The following is a 21,698-nucleotide window of genomic DNA, read 5'->3' on the forward strand; positions in this document are numbered from 1 at the left end:
GTAGGATTGTCTGAAGAGTAACACGCCGATAGTGCTGGCTCACCCTGGTGTGTATAGGGCTGTGGGGCTATCCAGCTTACTGTAGCTGGTATGTGGGTGTACTCGTTGTGCTACGCTTGTGAGGACGCAGGCTTTGGGAGGAGCAGGGGGATCATAGTACTTACAGGAGTTCAGCCATACGGACGCCAGGCCTCTCTGCCCACACGTCACCCACCGGCGAACAGGGGCAAACAGGGCCTTAGTCAAGCCTTTGTCAGTGCCAGTGGACGTTCTAAGTTCAAATAGCAACTCTGTTGCTTAGAGACAAGGTGGAGCCTCATTATTGTGCGGCATTGCGCCCAACCTGCCAGAGTCAGGCACAGCAATACGACAAGGCCAAGCATGGCGATAGGAGCAGGGAGCTCGTTCTGATGAGCAATAATATTACGTTGCCACAGATCGTCAAGGGCCGATTTAGCAAGTGTGGGCAAAATAATTAATTTAGGGATGGGAATGTGGCTATATTCCTCACCCTAGATGTATTAGGCAGCACTGGTGCAGATACTCCAGTGGATCCGTGGAGCTCATCTCCTCCGTCTCATACTTCGGTGCGGTCAGGATGCTGCTCCTGCGGGTGGGGGTAGAGGGCTCCTGCCCTCTTCCTCAAGGAAGAACTGCTGCACAGTTCTATATTGTAGAATCCTTCCAGAAGAGGGATTGTACCTAAGTGAGATCTCTGCTCAGTCGCGGGAGCCTGGTCCAGGCTCCTTTTGGAACTGGTAAATCCCAGGGCGGTGGAATGGCTTTCTCCGGAAACTTTATTTCTACTGACTGTTGGCTAAAGTAGAAGAATGGGTGACTTGGGTGCACGTTGGTGTGGACCTCCATGTCTGTGCTTCGTTTCTGACTCCCTGATTTTAAGGCCAGCTCCTGGGTTTCTGCCAAAGCTATTTTGTACCTTTCCATTAGAACAGTAAATATTCCTTCTGTCCTCACGTGAATGACAGGTTCAGAAGAAGCCAGCTCTTCTGGACTTGTTAAGTGCAGTACAATTGAACATGGAGCAGACAGCTATTTCAATATTGTGAGAACTATTTATAACATTTTCGGGCCAACGAAAAAAGGTGTAAGCCAGCCACCTGGACTCTGAGTCAGTGGATTAGGGTGGTTATAATGAAGGATTGCAAAGGGGGCAGCGGTAGACCCCTTCCTCCCATATTTTAGGGATATTTACTAGGGGTGTTGCAGCCTCACTGGCAGAAGTCCTAGCGATCCCCATGTGTGGTATATGGAGAGGGGAGACTTGGGATTGTGTAGTGACATTTATCAAGCACTATAGCGCTCCCATCCCAGGTGTGGCCGGTGGGCTCCGCAATTTTGGGGGGTGTGAATTCTTGAATTTGGAAACTGATTGGGTTCACGCTTATAAAGGGTGTTTCAGTTATATACCTTCTGGATAGGTGGTTTCTTGAGTTCTGGGCCTTGTCTGTGGTAGGTTCTCATTGGTGAAGGAGTGATGAGGGGGAGGAGCTGAGAGTACCGCCCACATTACCTGGGAGTGAATTCTCATTCTGTCAGTTTCCATCCCTCTTGGTCTTACTCACATGGCACCTTCCCCCCAACCTAGACAGTGCTTCAGCAGGTCCTTGTTCATGAAATGGAGCAATATAGCAGGAGAAACGTAGGTGCAAACCAGCCCCCGGCACCAATTACCAGGTATATGGGCGGGGCTCAAAGAGCACAGGTGCACCGGGCAAGCGGACATCTTCAGGAAAAGTTTGTATTGTAAGGATAATGTCATAGGTGACTAAGATGGTGAGAAACAGCAGCTGCCCTTATGGCATTACCCCAAGAAATATATGACTGAATCAATGGGGGCTCGGGTAGTGCAGGCTATACAGATGTGCGTTTTAAACAGCTGCCTCTATACTGCGCTACTTGACTGTAGCAACAGTATTACACGTCGGGACATTGCTTGCTTTGAATTGAACAAAATACCAGTAAAATAATGATTGCATTGCACGTGCATCGTCTTCCAATAAACACATCACGTGTCGTTCTTTCCGCCTTTTGAATTTAATTTCTTCACACATCAGACAACGCCAGTTGCTGTTACCCTTCCATGACGTTCATGGCGTTAATTGGCCCCAGGTGTGAGAAGATGCTTCCTTTCTGGGAAGGTGACACTAAGACGCGTGATTTGAGTGGGTCTGAGCTTCGGAGCATTGTGACACATTAGTTAATAGCGTGTCACTGAAATGAAATGATCTGTCTCTACAACGTTTTATTGGGTGATGTGGTCGTGCCACTCTAGCATGCGGTGGTCTAAGCATCAATGCTGTGGTTGACAGAACCTCATCAGCGGCTGCGCACTCATTGCATGCAAAAGAACCAAGACCACTACTTCAATGTTAATGTTAAAGGATATCTGTACCGTGCACTATCACCACCTGAGCGGTCCCCTGGCGCTCTGGCGGCTCTGAAAAAAAAGGGGGTTAGTTGAGTTGTTAGCAGGATAAAGTTTGGAGAAAGAGCGAGGGAGATGTGATGTGCTGTTGGCAGCTTCAGTTCGGTTAACACTGTTTGCTGAGCTTTCTCGTGTGGTATCCGCTCAGTATCCGTTGTGTGCTATTGTGTAAGGCTATGTGTGGTTTGTTTGTTGATGCAGTGTAGTGAACTGTGGGCCATTTGATTGATGGTCCCTGCTGGTTTCTGCTGTTCCATAGATTTGTAATTTTTTCACAATTTCCAAATCTTGAAATTAATTTGTTTATTAATTTGTATTTGTCGGAAGGACAAAGTGAAACATCGACAAACTTTTCCATACGAGTATCAGAACTTATTGAAGCTGAAGTGTTGGATATCTTCCCTGCACTTAGTGGGCAGGGTTCTCTCAATCACACCATTCGCCACTTTGAAATAGTACCAAGTGGTAAAATATCTGCATGTTGTGGGATATAATTTCCGCGCCATGCACAGATGCTCCATTGGGTACGACTTGGCCAGTGTTTGCATCAATGCGTTTTCGAAGGCGACCCATACTCCTTTGTTCAAAGGCACTCCAAGGTCCTCTGAGTAGGGCCACGCACTGAACAAAAATCCAAATTAAATTAAATTAAAATAAAGCAATTCATGACAATGGGCCTCATTACGAGGAAGGCGGCCACGGAAAGAACACTGCCGCTAAGGGACCGGCACCATTCATTCCAGGCCGCCACATTACGAAGTCTGCAGCGGGCCCCGCTCTGCACGCCTGGTCAGACCAGACGTGCAGAGCGGGACCCGCTAGCAGACCAGGATGCTAACAACGGGCCCGTCATTAACGGGCCCGTTGTTAGCATCCTCCCCATTCCCATTGAACCCTATGGCGGCTCAAATGGGAATGGGGATGTACTGGGTCCGGGTCTCGAGAATGGGCATTACCAGGCCCGCTAAAGTCAGCATGGCCCGGTAATTCCCTATTTTTGGGACCCGGCCCGGTAGCCATGCCGCTAAAAACAGCATGGTTACCTCCAAACTCCTAATGAGGCCCAATGCCTTCTTGTAATATTCAGTGTCATTGTCTTACCTGCTCCCACACATTTCTTAAAAAAGCCAAAGTAACATAACTTTAAAATCGGTCCATTTGATTGACAGCACTGTTGCTGCAAATGAGCAGTTCCACAGTGTTGCCAACATCGCCAGCGGGCATGTTTGCGCTGTTCCGCAGAGAAGGGTTTCAAATGCTTAGGGATGTGTGCGTCCGATGGAGGGCCGACCAGTCCAAACGTGTAGTAGTGTGGCTCACGAACAATCCGGAAGGAGCCCAAGACCCTGCTCTGCAGAGACTACCGAGGGGGTCACTGTGGACCTGCGACTCCTGGGTAGAGACCACCCTGCAGGAAGGGATGTCCCAGATATTGTAACCTGTAACCTGTAACCTGTAATCTCCCATTCCCCAGCCATCTCCAAATGGCTTGCACAGCACTCCCTGGCTTTCAACCTAGGTTCATTCCATATAAACCCAAACACAAATACCAAGAGATCCTCTCACTGTGTAGGCTGCCTTTTCCCAATGTTCAGTCCTATATCAAAGAGTGGAAAATTGAATGACTTTTAGTAGATTGCCTACTGTTAAAGATTGTGTTTCATAAATTAAACGCCTTCAATGGAGAATAAAATATGAATTGTAACAAGTACTTTAGCTAAACTGGCCAATGAATTTCAGGCCCTCTCTTTAAATGAACTGCAGACTGTATTCCCCAGAAACGAGACACTACAGCCACGTTCACTGTGTATTAAAGTAACTTTGCACGGGTGCAAGCAAGTGCAATGAGCACCAGGGTTAAAATAGCCCTGGTGTAAAACACGTAGGGCCTCATTACGACCCTGGCGGTAAGGGGTTTACGCCAGCGTTAGCTGCGCCGACCCCTTACCGCCAACTACGAGTTCCCAGAGCGCCATGGTCACTTTTCCGCCCGCTTTTTGCGGGCGTAAAAATCCATGGCGCTATGGGACCTCGGTGTTAATTACGCCACCGTAGTGTACGGTGGCGTAATTAACACCTTCCCCACTCCCATTGAGCCCTATGGGGCCGAAATGGGAATGGGGAAGGGTAAATGGGTCAATGGGGACTTACCGCCCCGCCAACCTCGGAATGGGGCGGTAAGTCCGCCATCCGCCATGGCGTAAAGGGACTTTGCGCCATGGCGGAAAAGTCCGCCGATGGCGGAAAAAATCCGCCAGGGTCGTAATGAGGGCCGTAGAGCCTAATTCACAACGCGTTTTTTCCCCATTGAAAAAATGCTTTGTAGATCAAGCTCATATTCTTTGAATGCATGTTTGTCCGAGGGTAACGCTTGCCCTAGTCCTACTCATTTGCCCTGGTGCAAGCATTTATTGAAAAAATATGGGCCTGATTTGCAAAGCGTTTTTAAATGTGTTTTTTTTTTACATAAGAACACGCTTTTGTAAATCAGTATGTCTTGTAAATCAGTATGCGTTTTTCGCTATGGCAATTTTGACCCTAGTACTAATTGAGTAATAATCACCCTTTCCACAGGCTTGAATGGGAGGTAAAGGCCTGGGGCCCGAGTTTAAGGCCTGAACGTAGCGAGGACCTTTTATCGAGGGTTCCCGGGGCCGTTACCACCCGCTCCAGACTGTGTAACGGGTGATCGTTGCTATTATCACTCTCTGGTTGCCAATCCGATAACCATGAGTACAGATCGCTATGTCTACCAAAGACTGTTTCAAAATGGCTGACACAGAGCTGGAAGGCAGGGCTCCATACAGAGCCCCTCTTCGATTTCCATGGCAGCCCGAAGGAAGACGGAGCGGCGGTGGCAGAGGTGGCGGCAGCCAGGGCCCCACCGCCGTTCAAGCCAGCAGGTAAGTGGGGGTGAGAGGGACAGAGAAATTAAGGAGAATGGGAGGGGCTTGGGGGGAAGGTGGCAGGGTACGGGTAGCAGCCATCATGTTGCTCGGAACCTGGGCTTGGATTGTGAGATTCGAGAGCAACCTGAATGGATGCTCCTCCCGCCCTGGATGCCAACTGTACTTCCACTGGTGTACATTTTCTGTAATATCACCCGAAGTAGTGTTATGATTCCAACAAAACCAGAGTTTACCACTAGGCTTTGATAGTGTTCTTTTCTAGACCACAAACAGCGCAAAGAGTGTACAGATTGAGGGCCTGATGTACAAAAGCTTTTATAATGGCACAAGCCCATTGAAAAACGCATTGCGATTCAGGCCGTGAATCTTAAAAGGGCTTTGCGATGCCACTTTGATGGCATATCAGATGGTAGCTAACCATCATTTTAAGCAGCTTTCACCCTACATTGCTTGGCACGGAGGTGGTCGATGAGCGCAGGGAAACGCATTTGATCCTTTGTAGGGTGTTCGCCCTTCCAAAGTCACCCTTTATCCATAAAAGGAATGCAGATGGCGCGAGTACACCTTAGCCCTCTCAGTAGTGGGTGTTCACTCTGTGATGGGATGTCATTTCAGTGCCTCACATGGTCACAAACTACAGAAAACGGTCAATCTATTTCAGCACCACTTAGGAGGGACAGCGGCCTCGTGCAATGACACAGAACTCCACCAGATGGCTCCTGTAAGCCATAGTGAAAGGAAAACTGGGTCAGGACATCTTTCTTGTATGTGTAAATCTGAAAGGTAGGTTAGCTGGCTGGTCTTGATACTGAAAAGGACCACTGCACTCACACACACGTCCATTGTGTAAGGAGCCACATCGAGTCATTGAAGTGTTTTTACCTGGTGGGGAGTCTGAAGTCTATGTTTGTTCCCAGTTTGTAAGCTGTCTGCAGGAACGTGGATCCGGGCACTTTCTTGATCGCCCCCCTGTCCGCTGCCTTGTCTATCTGGAACTGGGAAATGAGATCGTAACCTAGAGAAGCAGAAATGAACAGGAATGAGCTCTGGTTTCCCACGCGCAACTCTGCTGTTGCCCCAGGAGACTGCAGCCATTGGCTGGCGGGCTCATGCATCCCAGCGTCCATGTGACAGGAGGCGGAGGGGGCTACTCACCTGGCACATCATCTTGCCCCACGTGGATGAGTGGGCAGAACTCCACATCTGGGTCAGCCTTCACTTGCTGCTGAAACCCTGTAAATCACGAGAATGGTGTTAGATGCCGCGTTCAGTTTCAGAAGAAAAATAAAGGACTACAAATTGCTCTCGATTATAGCGAGGGCCGGCCTCTGAGCAGCAGAACCCGACCACAAAGTGTTAACATTCTGCAGTGAGCCAACACACTATTCTCACACATAGACCCCATTACTGCACAGCTGAAAATACCGCAGACGAAAATGCCTATTTTTTACTGCGCATTTCAATGCAATTATATGTGGGGGTGTGCTAGGGTAATACATGAGAGGGGAGTATGGGGGGAGCAGGAGGGGGCCTCCCGCCGCATAGAATTGCTTTGAAATGTGTGAAAAGAAAAAAAATCAACATTTTCGTCTGTGTTGTTCTATTTTCGCAGTAATCCCAGAGATCCGTCTTTTCGTTCAAGCTTGTCTCGGCTTTATCCAGGACCTGTTTTGAACTATCTCTCAACAGATTAACCCCGTCGTTGAACTTGTGCAAGTTGTGGTTGCAGCGCTGATTTAGCGCTGATTTACAAAGCGAGTTCCAATGGGATTGCGCAATTGCAAACGCGTTTTGTAAATCAGGTCGAGTTAGAAATGCGTGCGGACAGAAGCCGCACAGGCCCAGACAAGAATCTGGCGATTGCCGCCTGGAGAAGCATGGAGGGGCTGCGGACTCTAAACGAGTGTGGTTATACGGGCAGGGTGTGAGGTCCGGGCCTTAACAGCGGCCTTGTGTGGGCGCCTTTCTCCCCGAGCTCTGCCGACAGCGCAGCGCGCGTTACCACTGCGCCGTGGCTGTGCTCAATGGTGCCTGTATGTGTGTGCGCAACAGCTTCTCCGGGACATAGGCCTCATTGTGCGGGAGGCTGTGCGCAGCCATTGATTCCCCCAACGCCGTGTGAGAGGCCATTATACAGAACCGGCTTTTTAAGAGGGAACCTGGTGGAAGAGGCAGCCTGACTGCCCGGAATCAGAGTCAGAAAAACCACAAGCCAATTAAAATCGCAATCTGAAACAGGGTCCACCTAAACCCCGTGCAGCCGACTGAGCGCACTTATTGTGGTGGCAGGTCCAGTGCATGGGGTGGGCGGGGGAGGGCCTGTGGCAGAGGGGCGGTTTGTTGGTGCTTTATGAGCAGGGGGGCAGATCAAACGGCTGCCCGGGTCTAATCTAAACACTGTACAGCAGGCTTGTTCATGGGAGCCCCCGCCAAGGGGAGGGGAAAATAAACAGTTCCCGAATTGCTTGGAACGTGTTATGGGACTGGCAGCACCGCCGCCCCCTCCCCAGACACTGGGCCCCCTGTGTGCTGTCGCCACCCTCACCCAGAAGCACGCCGCGTCCTTCCAACAACACGGGCCGTTTTGCGAGAGTAGACGGCAGCGGTGGGGGTGGGGGGTATCTCTACTGGATCCAATCAGAGGCACGTCTTTGGATTACTTCCAAGGTGTTTAGATTCTGGCACGCCAGCCCTGACGCCCTGAACGGCACTGGCTGGTGCATGCCCTGGCTGAGTAATGAGCACACTTCGAGTGCTGCTACTGACCGCTCACACCTGACACCATGCCCCTAATCAATGCAAAACGGAAGGGCACCATGGTGTAGAAAAGTAATAAGAAAGACAGAGGTCCCTTTCCTTTCCTTTCCTTTCCTTTCCTTTCCTTTCCTTTCCTTTCCTTTCCTTTCCTTTCCTTTCCTTTCCTTTCCTTTCCTTTCCTTTCCTTTCCTTTCCTTTCCTTCCCTTCCCTTCCCTTCCCTTCGCTTCCCTTCCTTTCCCTTCCTTTCCCTTCCTTCGGACTTTCGCGCGATGTCCTTTCCCGGGTAGGGTGGGAGCGAGGCAAGGGGGCGAATTGGGGGCCGAGCTCGGAGCCCCCTTGTACACTGTGCGCATCCACTGAACTGCATTACAGGGACAGTGTAAATATCCGGACAGCACCGCAAGCTAGTACTTTCCTGAATAATTATTCCAAAAATAAGAAAAGATAAAAAAGAAAACAATGCGAGCACAAGCTGGGTTCCATGCGTCACACGTGGCTTACTTGATTGATGGTGGATTGTGGCAGAAGCGAAACTTCCCAGTAAGGTGCAGAGGTGCAAGAGAACCAAAGCTTGCCTGTCAAATACAAAATAAAAAAGGTGCTCAATAACCCTGCATAATGTGCTCAATCTCTGTAAATGTAAATGCTGTCACCCAGGCGTAGTGCATACACTCATCCGATGCACGTGCTCTCACGCCACGAATACATTATAAGCCTGTAAACACGCTGCAACTCATTTTACATGTTGTCCGTCTTTCTATCATTCCGTATGCATGGCACCACTCTGTACACAATACATGCCCTCATGCTGTATGCACTGAGCCACACTGTACCCTATCTATGCCCTCATTCCGCATGCATGGTGGCACATTGTACACAATACATGCTCTCATTCATGGCGCCACACTGTGCACTATACATGCCCTCATTCTGTGTGCATGGAGCCCCACTGTACACTACACATGCCCTCATTCTGTGTGCATGGCACCACACTGTACACTATACATGCCCTCATTCTGTGTGCATGGCACCACACTGTACACTATACATGCCCTCATTCTGTGTGCATGGTACCACACTGTATATTATACATGGCCTCATTCCGTATGCATGGTGCCACTCTGTACACTATACATGCTCTCTTTCATGGCGCCACACTGTACACTATGTATGCCCTCCTTCCGTATGCATGGTGCCACACTGTACACAATACATGCTCTCATGCCGTATGCATGGACCCCCACGTTACACTATACATGCCCTCATTCCGTATACACTGGTCACCTGGCCACCCCCTAATCTTGGGTCCCCTCCCCCACCAGTTGCACCCCTGTCCTACCGGCAACCCCCGCAGTTGGGGACTGTATGCTGTATCCCTACAGTGCCCTACCAGCACTTGACATCTGACGTCTGCACTTACCCTTGCACTTGCCACCAGCTGGCTGCATTTTTACTTATTGCTTTTATTTATTCTATTATTTTTACTGTTGATCCCATGTACTGCACTGACCATCCCCCTTCTTCCTGCACTTTTCCCCTTTCCCTGCACTTGCGCAATCTCAATGTCACCTGGCCTAGTAAGATCGTTGTCTCTGCCTGCCCTCTGTTCCCCCTCCTTTGCCTCGTTGCGCCTTGAAACACTTGTGTATAGGCACGTTATAAATGCCATATCATATCATATCATATCATATGTATGGTCCCACACTGTACACAATGCATGCTATGATTCTTGGCGCCACACTGTACACTATACATGCCCTCATTCTGAATGTATGGCACCACACTGTACACTATACATGCCCTCGTTCTGTATGCATGGTACCACACTGTATATTATACATGGCCTCATTCCGTATGCATGGTGCCACACTGTACACAATACATGTTCTCATTCATGGTGCCACACTGTACTCTATACATGGCCTCATTCCCTATGCATGGTGCCACACTGTGCACAATACATGCTCTCATTCATGGTGCCACACTGTACACTACACATGGCCTAATTCTGTATGCATGGTGCCACACTGTACACTATACATGCTCTAATTACATATGCATGGCGCCTTGGCACGACATTGTACACTTTACACGCTCTCGTTCTGTATCCATGGCGCCACACTGTACACTATATAGGCCCTCATTCTGGAGGCTTGGTGCAACACTGTACACAATACATGCTCTCATGCCGTATGCATGGAGCTCCACTGTACATTACACATGACCTCGTTCTGTTTGCATGGAGCCACACTGCACTACACATGCTCTCAAGCATGGCACCACACTGTACACAATACATGCTCTCATTCATGGCGCCACACTGTAGACTATACTTGCCCTCATGCCGTATGCATGGTGCCACACTGTACACTATACATGCCCTCATTCTGTATGCATGGAGCCCCACTGTACACTATACATGCCCTCATTCTGTATGCATGGCACCACACTGTACACTATACATGCCCTCGTTCTGTATGCATGGCACCACACTGTACATTATACATGGCCTCATTCTGTATGCAAGGTGCCACACTGTACACCATACATGTTCTCATTCATGGTGCCACACTGTACACTATACATGGCCTCATTCCATATGCATGGTGCCACACTGTGCACAATACATGCTCTCATTCATGGTGCCACACTGTACACTATGCATGGCCTAATGCTGTATGCATGGTGCCACACTGTACACTATACATGTTCTAATTAAATATGCATGGCGCCATCGCACCACATTGTACACTTTACGTGCTCTCGTTCTGTATCCATGGCGCCACAATGTACACTATATAGGCCCTCATTCTCGAGGGTTGGTGCAAAACTGTACACAATACATGCTCTCATGCCGTATGCATGGAGCTCCACTGTACATTACACATGACCTCGTTATGTGTGCATGGAGCCACACTGTGCACTACACATGCTCTCAAGCATGGCACCACACTGTACACTATATATGCCCTCATTCTGTATGCATGATGCCTCTCTGTACACAATACATGCCCTCATGCTGTATGCATAGAGCCCCACTGTACACTATACATGCCCTCATTCTGTATGCATGGTGTCACACTGTACACAATACATGCTCTCATTCATGGCGCCACACTGTACACAATGCATGCTCTCGTTCATGGCGTCACACTGTACAGTATACATGTCCTCACTCCGTACGCAGGGTGCCACTCTGTACACAATACATGTCATCATGCCATGTGCATAGAGCCCCACTGTTCAGTATACATGCCCTCATTCTGTATGCATGGTATTGCACTTTATACAATAGATGCTCTAATTCATGGCATCACACTGTACACGACACATGCTCTCATTCCATATCCATGGCGCCACACTGTACACTATACAAACCCTCATTTTTTTATGCATGGAGCCACACTGTACACAACACATGCTCTTATTCATGGCAGCACACTGTACACTATACATGCCCTCATTCTGTATGCATGGTGCCACACCATACACAATACATGCTCTCTTGCTGTATGCATGGAGCCTCACTGTACACTATACATGCCCTTATTGTGTATGCATGAAGCCACACTGTACACAATGCATGCTCTCATTCATGGCGCCACACTTTACACTACACATGGCCTGATTCTGTATGCATGGAGCCACACTGTACACTATATATGCTCTCATTCATGGCACCACACTGCACACTATGCATGCTCTCATTCTGTATGCATGGAGCCACACTGTACACTACACTTGCTCTCATTCATGGTGCCACACTGTGCACTATACATGCTCTAATTCCATATGCATGGCACCATGGCGCCACATTGTACTCTTTACATGCTCTCGTTCTGTATCCATGGTGTCACACTGTACACTATACATGCCCTCATTCCATAGGCATGGTGCCACTCTGTACACAATGCATGTCCCCATGCCTTATGCATGGAGCCCCACTGTACGCTATGCATGCCCTCATTCTGTTTGCATGGAGCATTAATGTACACTATACATGCTCTCATTCATGGTGCCACACTGTACACTATACATGACCTCATTCCGTATGCATGGTGCCACACTGTACACAATACATGCTCTAATTATATATGTACGGTGCCCCATTGTACACTTTACGTGCTCTCGTTCTGTATGCATGGTGCCACACTGTACACTATACATGCCCTCATTCTGTATGCATGGTGCCACACTGTACACAATACATGCTCTCATTCATGGCGCCACACTGTACACTATACATGCCCTCATTCTGTATGCATGGCACCACACTGTACACTATACATGCCGTCATTCGGTATGCATGGTGCCACACTGTACACAGTACATGCTCTCATTCATGGTGCCACACTGTACACAATACATGCTCTCATTCAGGGTGCCACACTGTACACTATACAATCCCTCATGCCGTATGCATGGAGCCCCACTGTACGCTATACATGCCCTCATTCCGTATGCATGGTGCCACACTGTAAACAATACATGCTCTCATTCATGGTGCCACACTGTACACTATACATGGCCGAATTCTGTATGCATGGTGCCACACTGTACACTATACATGCTCTAAGTACATATGCATGGCGCCATGGCACCACATTGTACACTTTACGTGCTCTCGTTCTGTATCCATGGTGCCACACTGTACACTATATAGGCCCTCATTCTGGATGCTTGGTGCAACAGTGTACACAATACATGCTCGCATGCCGTATGCATGGAGCTCCACTGTACATTACACATGACCTCGTTCTGTTTGCATGGAGCCACACTGTGCCCTACACATGCTCTCAAGCATGGCACCACACTGTACACTATATATGCCCTCATTTGGTATGCATGGTGCCACTATGTACACAATACATGCCCTCATGCCGTATGCATGGAGCCCCACTGTACACTATACATGCCCTCATTCTGTATGCATGGTGTCCCGCCGCGCCGCGGGGCGCACGGGAACCTTCCACCCGCCCTAGGGGCACACCCGCGGGGGTGTGCGGGCTGGGCGGGGAGCGCTCTCCTCCCACCTTTCCCGGTACACAATACATGCTCTCATTCATGGCGCCACAATGTACACAATGTATGCTCTTGTTCATGGCGCCACACTGTACAGTATACATGTCCTCATTCCGAACGCAGGGTGCCACTTTGTACACGATACATGTCATCATGCCGTATACATAGAGCCCCACTGTTCAGCATACATGCCCTCATTCAGTATGCATGGTATCGCACTTTACACAATAGATGCTCTCATTCATGGCGTCACACTGTACACGACACATGCTCTCATTCCATATCCATGGCGCCACACTGTACACTATACAAGCCCTCATTCTTTATGCATGGAGCCACACTGTACACAATGCATGCTCTCATTCATGGCACCACGCTGTACACTATACATGCCCTTATTCTGTTTGCATAGAGCCACACTGTACACAATGCATGTTCTCATTCATGGCGCCACACTTTACACTATACATGCCCTCATTATGTATGCATGGTGTCACACTGTACACAATACATGCTCTCATTCATGGCACCACACTGTACACTATACATGCCCTTATTCTGTTTGCATGGAGCCACACTGTACACAATGCATGCTCTCATTCATGGCGCCACACTTTACACTATACATGCCCTCATTATGTATGCATGGTGTCACACTGTACACAATACATGCTCTCATTCATGGCGCCACACTGTACACAATGCATGCTCCCGTTCATGGCACCACACTGTACAGTATATATGTCCTCATTCCGTAAGCAGGGTGCCACTTTGTACACGATACATGTCATCATGCCGTATACATAGAGCCCCACTGTTCAGTATACATGCCCTCATTCCGTATGCATGTATCGCACTTTACACAATAGATGCTCTCATTCATGGCGTCACACTGTACACGATACATGCTCTCATTCCATATCCATGGCGCCACACTGTACACTACATGCCCTCATTCTTTATGCATGGAGCCACACTGTACACAACACATGCTCTTATTCATGGCACCACACTGTACACTATACATGCCCTCATTCTGTATGCATGGTGCCACACCATACACAATACATGCTCTCATGCTGTATGCATGGAGCCCCACTGTACACTATACATGCCCTTATTGTGTATGCATGAAGCCACACTGTACACAATGCATGCTCTCATTCATGGCGCCACACTTTGCACTATACATGGCCTCATTCTGTATGCATGGAGCCACACTGTACACTATATATGCTCTCATTCATGGCACCACACTGTACACTATGCATGCTCTCATTCTGTATGCATGGAGCCGCACTGTGCACTTCACTTGCTCTCATTCATGGTGCCACACTGTGCACTATACATGCCCACATTCTGTAGGCATGGCGCCACTCGGTACACAATACATGTCCTCATGCCGTATGCATGGAGCCCCACTTTACACTATGCATGCCCTGATTCTGTATTCATGGAGCCACATTGTACACTATAGATGCTCTCATGCATGGCGTACAATGTACAATATACATGGCTTCATTCTGGATGCATGGTGTCATACTGTACACAATAAATGCTCTCATTCATGTTGCCACACTGTACACTATACATCCTCCAATTCCATATGCATGGCGCTACACTGTACACTATACATGCCCTCATTCCGTAACAATGGTGCCACTCTGTACACAATACATGCCCTCATGTCGTATGCATGGAGCCCCACTGTACGGTTCCATGTAATAATGTCACCACAAAAATCTCGCCATGCAGAAATATCGCTGAAAAATGGCCGTTTTTTGTGGCGACATTATTGCATGGAACATGCGGGGGACACCCCCGCAGCCCCCAAACTTTTTTAATTTATTTATTTTATTTATTTATTTATTTATTTATTTATTTATTTATTTATTTATTTATTTGCCCCTGTCCCCATTAATATGGTCACCCATATAATATCACTGCGACCTTTTCCCGGCGATATTATTTACGGCGACCATATATATGGAGATTATATTACCTGATACCCACTGTACACTATGCATGCCCTCATTCTGTATACATGGAGCCGCACTGTACAGAATACATGCTCTCATTCATGGCACCACACTGTACACTATACATGCCATCATGCCGTATGCATGGAGCCCCACTGTACACTATGCATGCCCTCATTCTGTATGCATGGAGCCACACTGTACTACACATGCTCTCATGCATGGCACCACACTGTACACTAACATGCCCTCATTCGGTATACATGGTGCCACACTGTACACAATACGTGCCCTCATGCCGTATGCATGGAGCCCCACTGTACACTATACATGCCCTCATTCTGTATGCATGGAGCCACACTGTACACAATACATGCTCTCGTTCATGGCGCCACACTGTACAGTATACATGCCTTCATGCCGTATGCATGAGCCACACTGTACACTACGCATGCCATCATTCTGTATGCATGGAGCCACACTGCACTACACATGCTTTCATGCATGGCACCACACTGTACACTAACATGCCCTCATTCGGTATGCATGGTGCCACACTGTACACAATACATGCTCTCATTCATGGAGCCACACTCTACAATATACATGCTCTGATTCTGTATGCATGGAGCCACACTGTGCACTATACATGCTCTCGTTCATGGCGCCACACTGTACACTATGCATGCCCTCATTCCGTATGCATGGTGCCACTCTGTACACAATACATGTTCTCATGCTGAATGCATGGAGACCCACTGTACACTATACATGCTCTCATTCATGGTGCCACACTGTACACTATACATGCTCTCATTCCATATCCATGGCGCCACACTGTACACTATACATGCCCTCATTCCGTATGCATGGTGCCACGCTGTAAACAAAACATTCTCTCAAGCCGTATGCATTGAGCCCCAATGTACACTATACATGCCCTAATTCTGTATACTTGGAGCCACACAGAGCACTATACATGCTCTCATTCATTGCACCACACTGTAGACTATACATGCCCTCAATCAGTATGCATGGTGCCACACTCTACACAATACATGCTCTCATTCATGGCGCCACACTGTACACTATACATGCCCTCATTCCGAAAGCATGGTGCCACTGTGTATACAATATATATATCATCATGATGTATGCATGGAGCCCCATTGTAAATGCCCTCTTTCTGTATGCATGGAGCCACACTGTACACGCCCTCTTTCTGTATGCATGGAGCCACACTGTAGACTATACATGCTCTAATTCCGTATGCATGGCTCCACACTATACATGCTCTAATTAAGTATCCATGGCACCACACTGTACACTATACATGCCCTCATTCCATATGCATAGCGCTATGGTGCAACACTGTACACTATACATGCTCTCATTCCATGTGCATGGCGCCATACTGTACACTATACATGCTCTCATTCCATATGCATGGCCCTAATCTGTACACAATACATGTCCTCATTCCATATGCATGGAGCCACACTGTACACTATACATGCTCTCATTCATGGTGCCACACTGTACACTATACATGCCCTCATTCCATATGCATTGTGCCATCCTGTGCACAATACATGCTCTCATTCATGGTGCCACACTGTACACTATACATGCCCTCATTCCGTATGCATGGCACCACACTATTTATTTATTTATTTTTACAAATACAAATAGCGCTTGGCACCCTTGGGCATCAAGGCGTTATTACATTACATAAACCGGTTACACATGTAAGCAGTATAGAGGACAAAAAACAGGTATGCATTTAGAAATCGACGACCATTCTTTGTGGACATACCCACAGAGGAAGGAACATGTTAGTCAGAGTTAGGTGAACGGCAGATTTTTTAGCACTTTCCTGAAGGTCCAGTAAGGCTGCTCAGCCTGGAGAGTGGGCGGGAGTAGGTTCCACTGCTTGGCAGAAAATGTTAGGAAACTAGATCCTCCAGCTTTAGCCTGCTTAAATTTAGACTGGAGGATGCGGTGGGCATACGCTGCTCTGGTCGTTCTGGCAGTCGATAACTTTGGCGATTTTTTGGGATAATTAAGGCGGGGCATCTTTGGATAGGCATCTATGTGTGATGAAAAGCATTTTGAAAATGATCCTCTCACAAAACGGAAGCCAGTGGGCAAGTTTTCTTGCTACCGTGATGTGATCAGCGTTTGGGATATTGAGTGCAGCTCTGAGTGCGTTATTCTGAATAACCTGAATTTTTCCGGATAATGATATCAGTAGTACCTGCGAAGAGGGCATTGCAATAGTCGAGCCTTACTCCTATGGTGGCTCGGGCTATAGTCATGCAGCTGTCTGGGGAGAAGAAAGGTCTAGAGGCATTGACTAGCTTGGTAATATAGGCGGCACTGGAGGCAATGGTGCTCACTTGCCCTGATAGCGACAGAGAGGCATCTAGATATACACCAAGTGTTTTCACCACGGGGGAGACCGGAATTACTGTCCTATCAATGTTAAAGGATGGGTATTGAGGGTTTAGCTTTTTGATTACTGAGGGGGGGCCCCACTATGAGAAGCTCTGTCTTCTCATCATTTAGGCATAAACAGTGTGTGGCCATGCATGATTGGATGGTCATGTAGACCGAGTTGATAGAAGAGGAATCTTCATGGTAGTTTCCAGTGACGGGGAGTAAGATTTGCATGCCCTCATTCTGTATACAAGGTGCTATACCGTTCAATATACATGCTCTCATTCCATATACATGGCTCCCTAGTGCACACTATAAATGCACCTATTCCGTATGCATGGCCCTTTTCTGTACACTATACATGCACTCCTTCCATATGCATGGCCCTACTCTGTACACAATACAGGCTATTCTGTGTGCATGGTGCCACTCTGTACACAATGCATGCTCTCATTCATGGGATCACATTGTACACTATGCATGCTCTCATTCTGTATGCATGGAGCCACACTGTACACTATACATGCTCTCATTCATGGCGCCACACTGTACACTATACATGCCCTCATTCCGTATGTATGGAGCCACACTGTACACTATTCATTCTCTCATTCATGGCGCCACACTGTACACACACATGCCCTCATTCGGTATGCATGGTGCCACACTGTACACTATACATGCTCTCATTCATGGCGCCACAATGTACACTGCAAATGCCCTCATTCCGTATGTATGGAGACACACTGTACACTATACATGCTCTCATTCATGGCGCCACACTGTACACTATACATGCCCTCATTCCGTATGTATGGAGCCACACGGTACACTATACATTCTCTCATTCATGGCGCCACACTGTACACTACACATGCTCTCATTCATGGCGCCACACTGTACACTACACATGCCCTCATTCCGTATGTATGGAGACACACTGTACACTATACATGCTCTCATTCATGGCGCCACACTGTACACTGCACATGCCCTCATTCCGTATGTATGGAGACACACTGTACACTATACATGCTCTCATTCATGGCGCCACACTGTACACTGTACATGTCCTCATTCGGTATGCATGGTGCCACACTGTACACTATACATGCTCTCATTCATGGCGCCACACTGTACACTGCACATGCCCTCATTCCGTATGTATGGAGACACACTGTACACTATACATGCTCTCATTCATGGCGCCACACTGTACACTATACATGCCCTCATTCCGTATGTATGGAGCCACACGGTACACTATACATTCTCTCATTCATGGCGCCACACTGTACACTACACATGCTCTCATTCATGGCGCCACACTGTACACTACACATGCCCTCATTCGGTATGCATGGTGCCACACTGTACACTATACATGCTCTCATTCATGGCGCCACACTGTACACTATACATGCCCTCATTCCGTATGTATGGAGCCACACTGTACACTATACATTCTCTCATTCATGGCGCTACACTGTACAGTATACATGCCCTCATTCATGGCGCCACACTGTACACTACACATGCTCTCATTCTCGGCGCCACACTGTACACTACACATGCCCTCCGTCGGTATGCCTGGTGCCACACTGTACACAATACATGCTCTCATGCCGTATGCATGGCCCTACTCTGTACATAATACAGGCTGTTCTGTGTGCATGGCGCCACTCTGTACACCATACTTTGGTATAGATGGCGCCACTCTGTACACAATACATGCTCTCATTCCGTACGTGTGGTGCCACTCTGTACATACATGCTCTCATTGTGTATGCAGATACTCATCATTTATGAAAGTTCTCGTTTTCGGTACAGTGCACGCTGTCCTCCTGTACACTTGGTCTCATGCTGAGTACACGGAAAGGAACGTTTTCCTCTCGTGTGCGGGGGCCATATGTGTATACGTGTTTGTGCTTCTATGATGTACCTAACGTCTTTCTTTAAACTTGCTGTTATTCGAAATACACGATGTCATTCCGTGTCCGTGTGCATGCGCTCATCGCGGGTGATGCTCTGCATATGCTTATCGTGTATACTCGCGTTCCTCCTTTATTCACACTCTGTATACAAGTAAACAGGCCTTCGTTCTGCAAACAGGCCCCGATCCCCGTGCAAGCTTGTATACTGTATGCGGCCTCGTATCCTGTAAACACTCCCCGCACGCACGGATGTTGTCGTCAGTTACACCGTGTGCACATGTTCTCAATATACCTCTTGTCAAGTTCTCATCGTGCATATTGTACAGCTCTGCTCTGAACTCGCCCGCATGCTTTACCTCTGCATTCATACTGCCACCGTGCACACGTGCTGTGATAGTCCACCACGCTTCGCGTACTACGCACACACCGACGCTTCCATCCTGCACGGATTCTCCCGCGGTCTATGCGCGCCCTCATCCTGTATCCACCAATCCTCGTGCGCTATACACAGATGTTACCCTTTTATTTTATCTCGTGTGCATGCATTACCCGGCTGCATATTCCGTCAGTGTACACATGCTCTGGTCAGGCTCCGACTGGCCCATAGGGCAGTGCCCGAACCAAAATCACAAACTGCAAGTGTGGGCCAGTTTTTGGGGTCAAAGTGAGCCACCTTTTTGGCCCACTTCGGCTAGTATGATAAGTTACTTCACAAGTGGCTAGGAGTTTTGAGCAGTGTTACTGAATAAATGTACTTTAAAATGCACAATTTGCATCGCAGTTGTTCAAACCCCCCCTCCCCCCTTCCTCCCCGCAACCCCACCCACCGACCCTTGGGTACTACACAGTCTGTCGCAAAAGGAATGAAATGCCATTGGCAACTGTGGGCCACTTTTTCACTGGGGCCCGAGGCAATATTATGACCCAATCCGACCCTGGCTCTGGTCCTTTACACACGCTCGGTTCACCGTGCACGTGCTTGGTATACGCTCGCACGCCCACTTCACATTTCTCCTTGGTAGCAGGTTGCTTCCCAGCCGCCTCTTCCCTCCCAGCTTCGGCGCTCGCGCACTCCCCGCAGCGCAGCGCCGAGAGGCCACCCGCTTCCTCGAGGCGCTGCTCAAGCCAGCACCCCCCGGGCACTTACCAACGTCTCTCCATCCTCCCTCCGGTGGCTTCCAGCGGCGCAGTATCCTCGGGCTCCCGGGCTTTATCTGTCTGTGCATATTTATAGTGGGCTAGTCCTTCATTGCCGTTCCCTCCCGCCCACCAATCGCAGGGGGCGTCTGGCGAATCGCAAGGCCTCCACCCCGGCCCCTGAGACTCGTAAAGAACCCGGGAGAGGGGAGGGGGCCTGTCTAGAGGGCGAAAGGGGGCGGGCGGGATGTTTCCTGCAAGTTAATTGCCGTAGTTGCAAGTCGGTGTGTTGTACCTGTCACTTTTCAGACCGGCTGGCTGGAGTGCTGCAGACGATAAGCTGTAGACTAGACAGACTGATGGACAGACGTGAAACCATAGCAAACGGACGGGATGGTCTGTGGGTGCATCCAAGACAGGGCAGGGTGTGGCAGACAGACACCTCCCAATGTGTTCATGTTCAGTGCGTGGGCCTCGCATGTGCACAGCCTCTCTGCTGCTAGGGGGAAACACTGTCACAGAGGTGGCTGCTGAGATTACGCACGGACAGCTGCCATGCACAGCGCCTCTTCTCATCTGTGCCTGGCTCCCCGACAGCACGTGCTTCTAGTTAGTGGTAGCAGTGGATGACTGAGCAAGTACACACTGGAAGTCGGGAAGCCAATGCATTTATTTATTTATCTATTTATACTTTTACACATGTGTACAGCGTACCAGGCTGCCCCGAAGGCATAAGGGCGAAACAGAGGAGAAGACATTAGGATAATATCCGGGAAAAAGACTGTGCGAAGTCATACAAAGAGAAATGTTTTCAGTTTCTGCTTAAACTCTTCCATGGATTGAATAGCTAGGTTCCCCTACCTCGCACCTACACATTGGAATGCCCTACCTCCTACCCTTCGAGGCGAGGTATCCCTCCCATTCCATAAAGCCACGAAAACTGCGCTTTTCGCCTGATGAACGCCACAATCACCTGCACAGCCCGATAAACTTCAAAATGTATTTATAAATCGACTATGTACCATGACGTATCAATGTACAACGTGTATTGGCATTTCCCAGCTGTACCTACCC

At 48.6% G+C, this 21,698-nt stretch overlaps 1 protein-coding gene across 1 annotated transcript in view; it reads right to left on the minus strand.

Annotated features, from left to right (window-relative positions):
• Positions 1–20,751, minus strand: part of COL9A1 (collagen type IX alpha 1 chain) — a 334,451-nt gene extending 313,700 nt beyond the window's left edge. The window contains exons 1-4 of the mRNA XM_069606207.1: positions 20,635–20,751; positions 8,615–8,688; positions 6,511–6,588; positions 6,238–6,370 (exon numbers count right to left, since the gene is read on the minus strand). Of these exons, the coding sequence (XP_069462308.1) occupies positions 6,238–6,370; positions 6,511–6,588; positions 8,615–8,688; positions 20,635–20,648 (299 nt within the window). The 5' untranslated portion in view covers positions 20,649–20,751. The remainder of the gene's footprint in view (positions 1–6,237; positions 6,371–6,510; positions 6,589–8,614; positions 8,689–20,634) is intronic.
• Positions 20,752–21,698: the final 947 nt, after the last annotated feature.

This window comes from Ambystoma mexicanum, chromosome 4p (assembly GCF_040938575.1).
Source record: "Ambystoma mexicanum isolate Mex_15411 chromosome 4p, UKY_AmexF1_1, whole genome shotgun sequence".
In the NCBI taxonomy this organism is placed as follows: Eukaryota; Metazoa; Chordata; class Amphibia; order Caudata; family Ambystomatidae; genus Ambystoma; species Ambystoma mexicanum.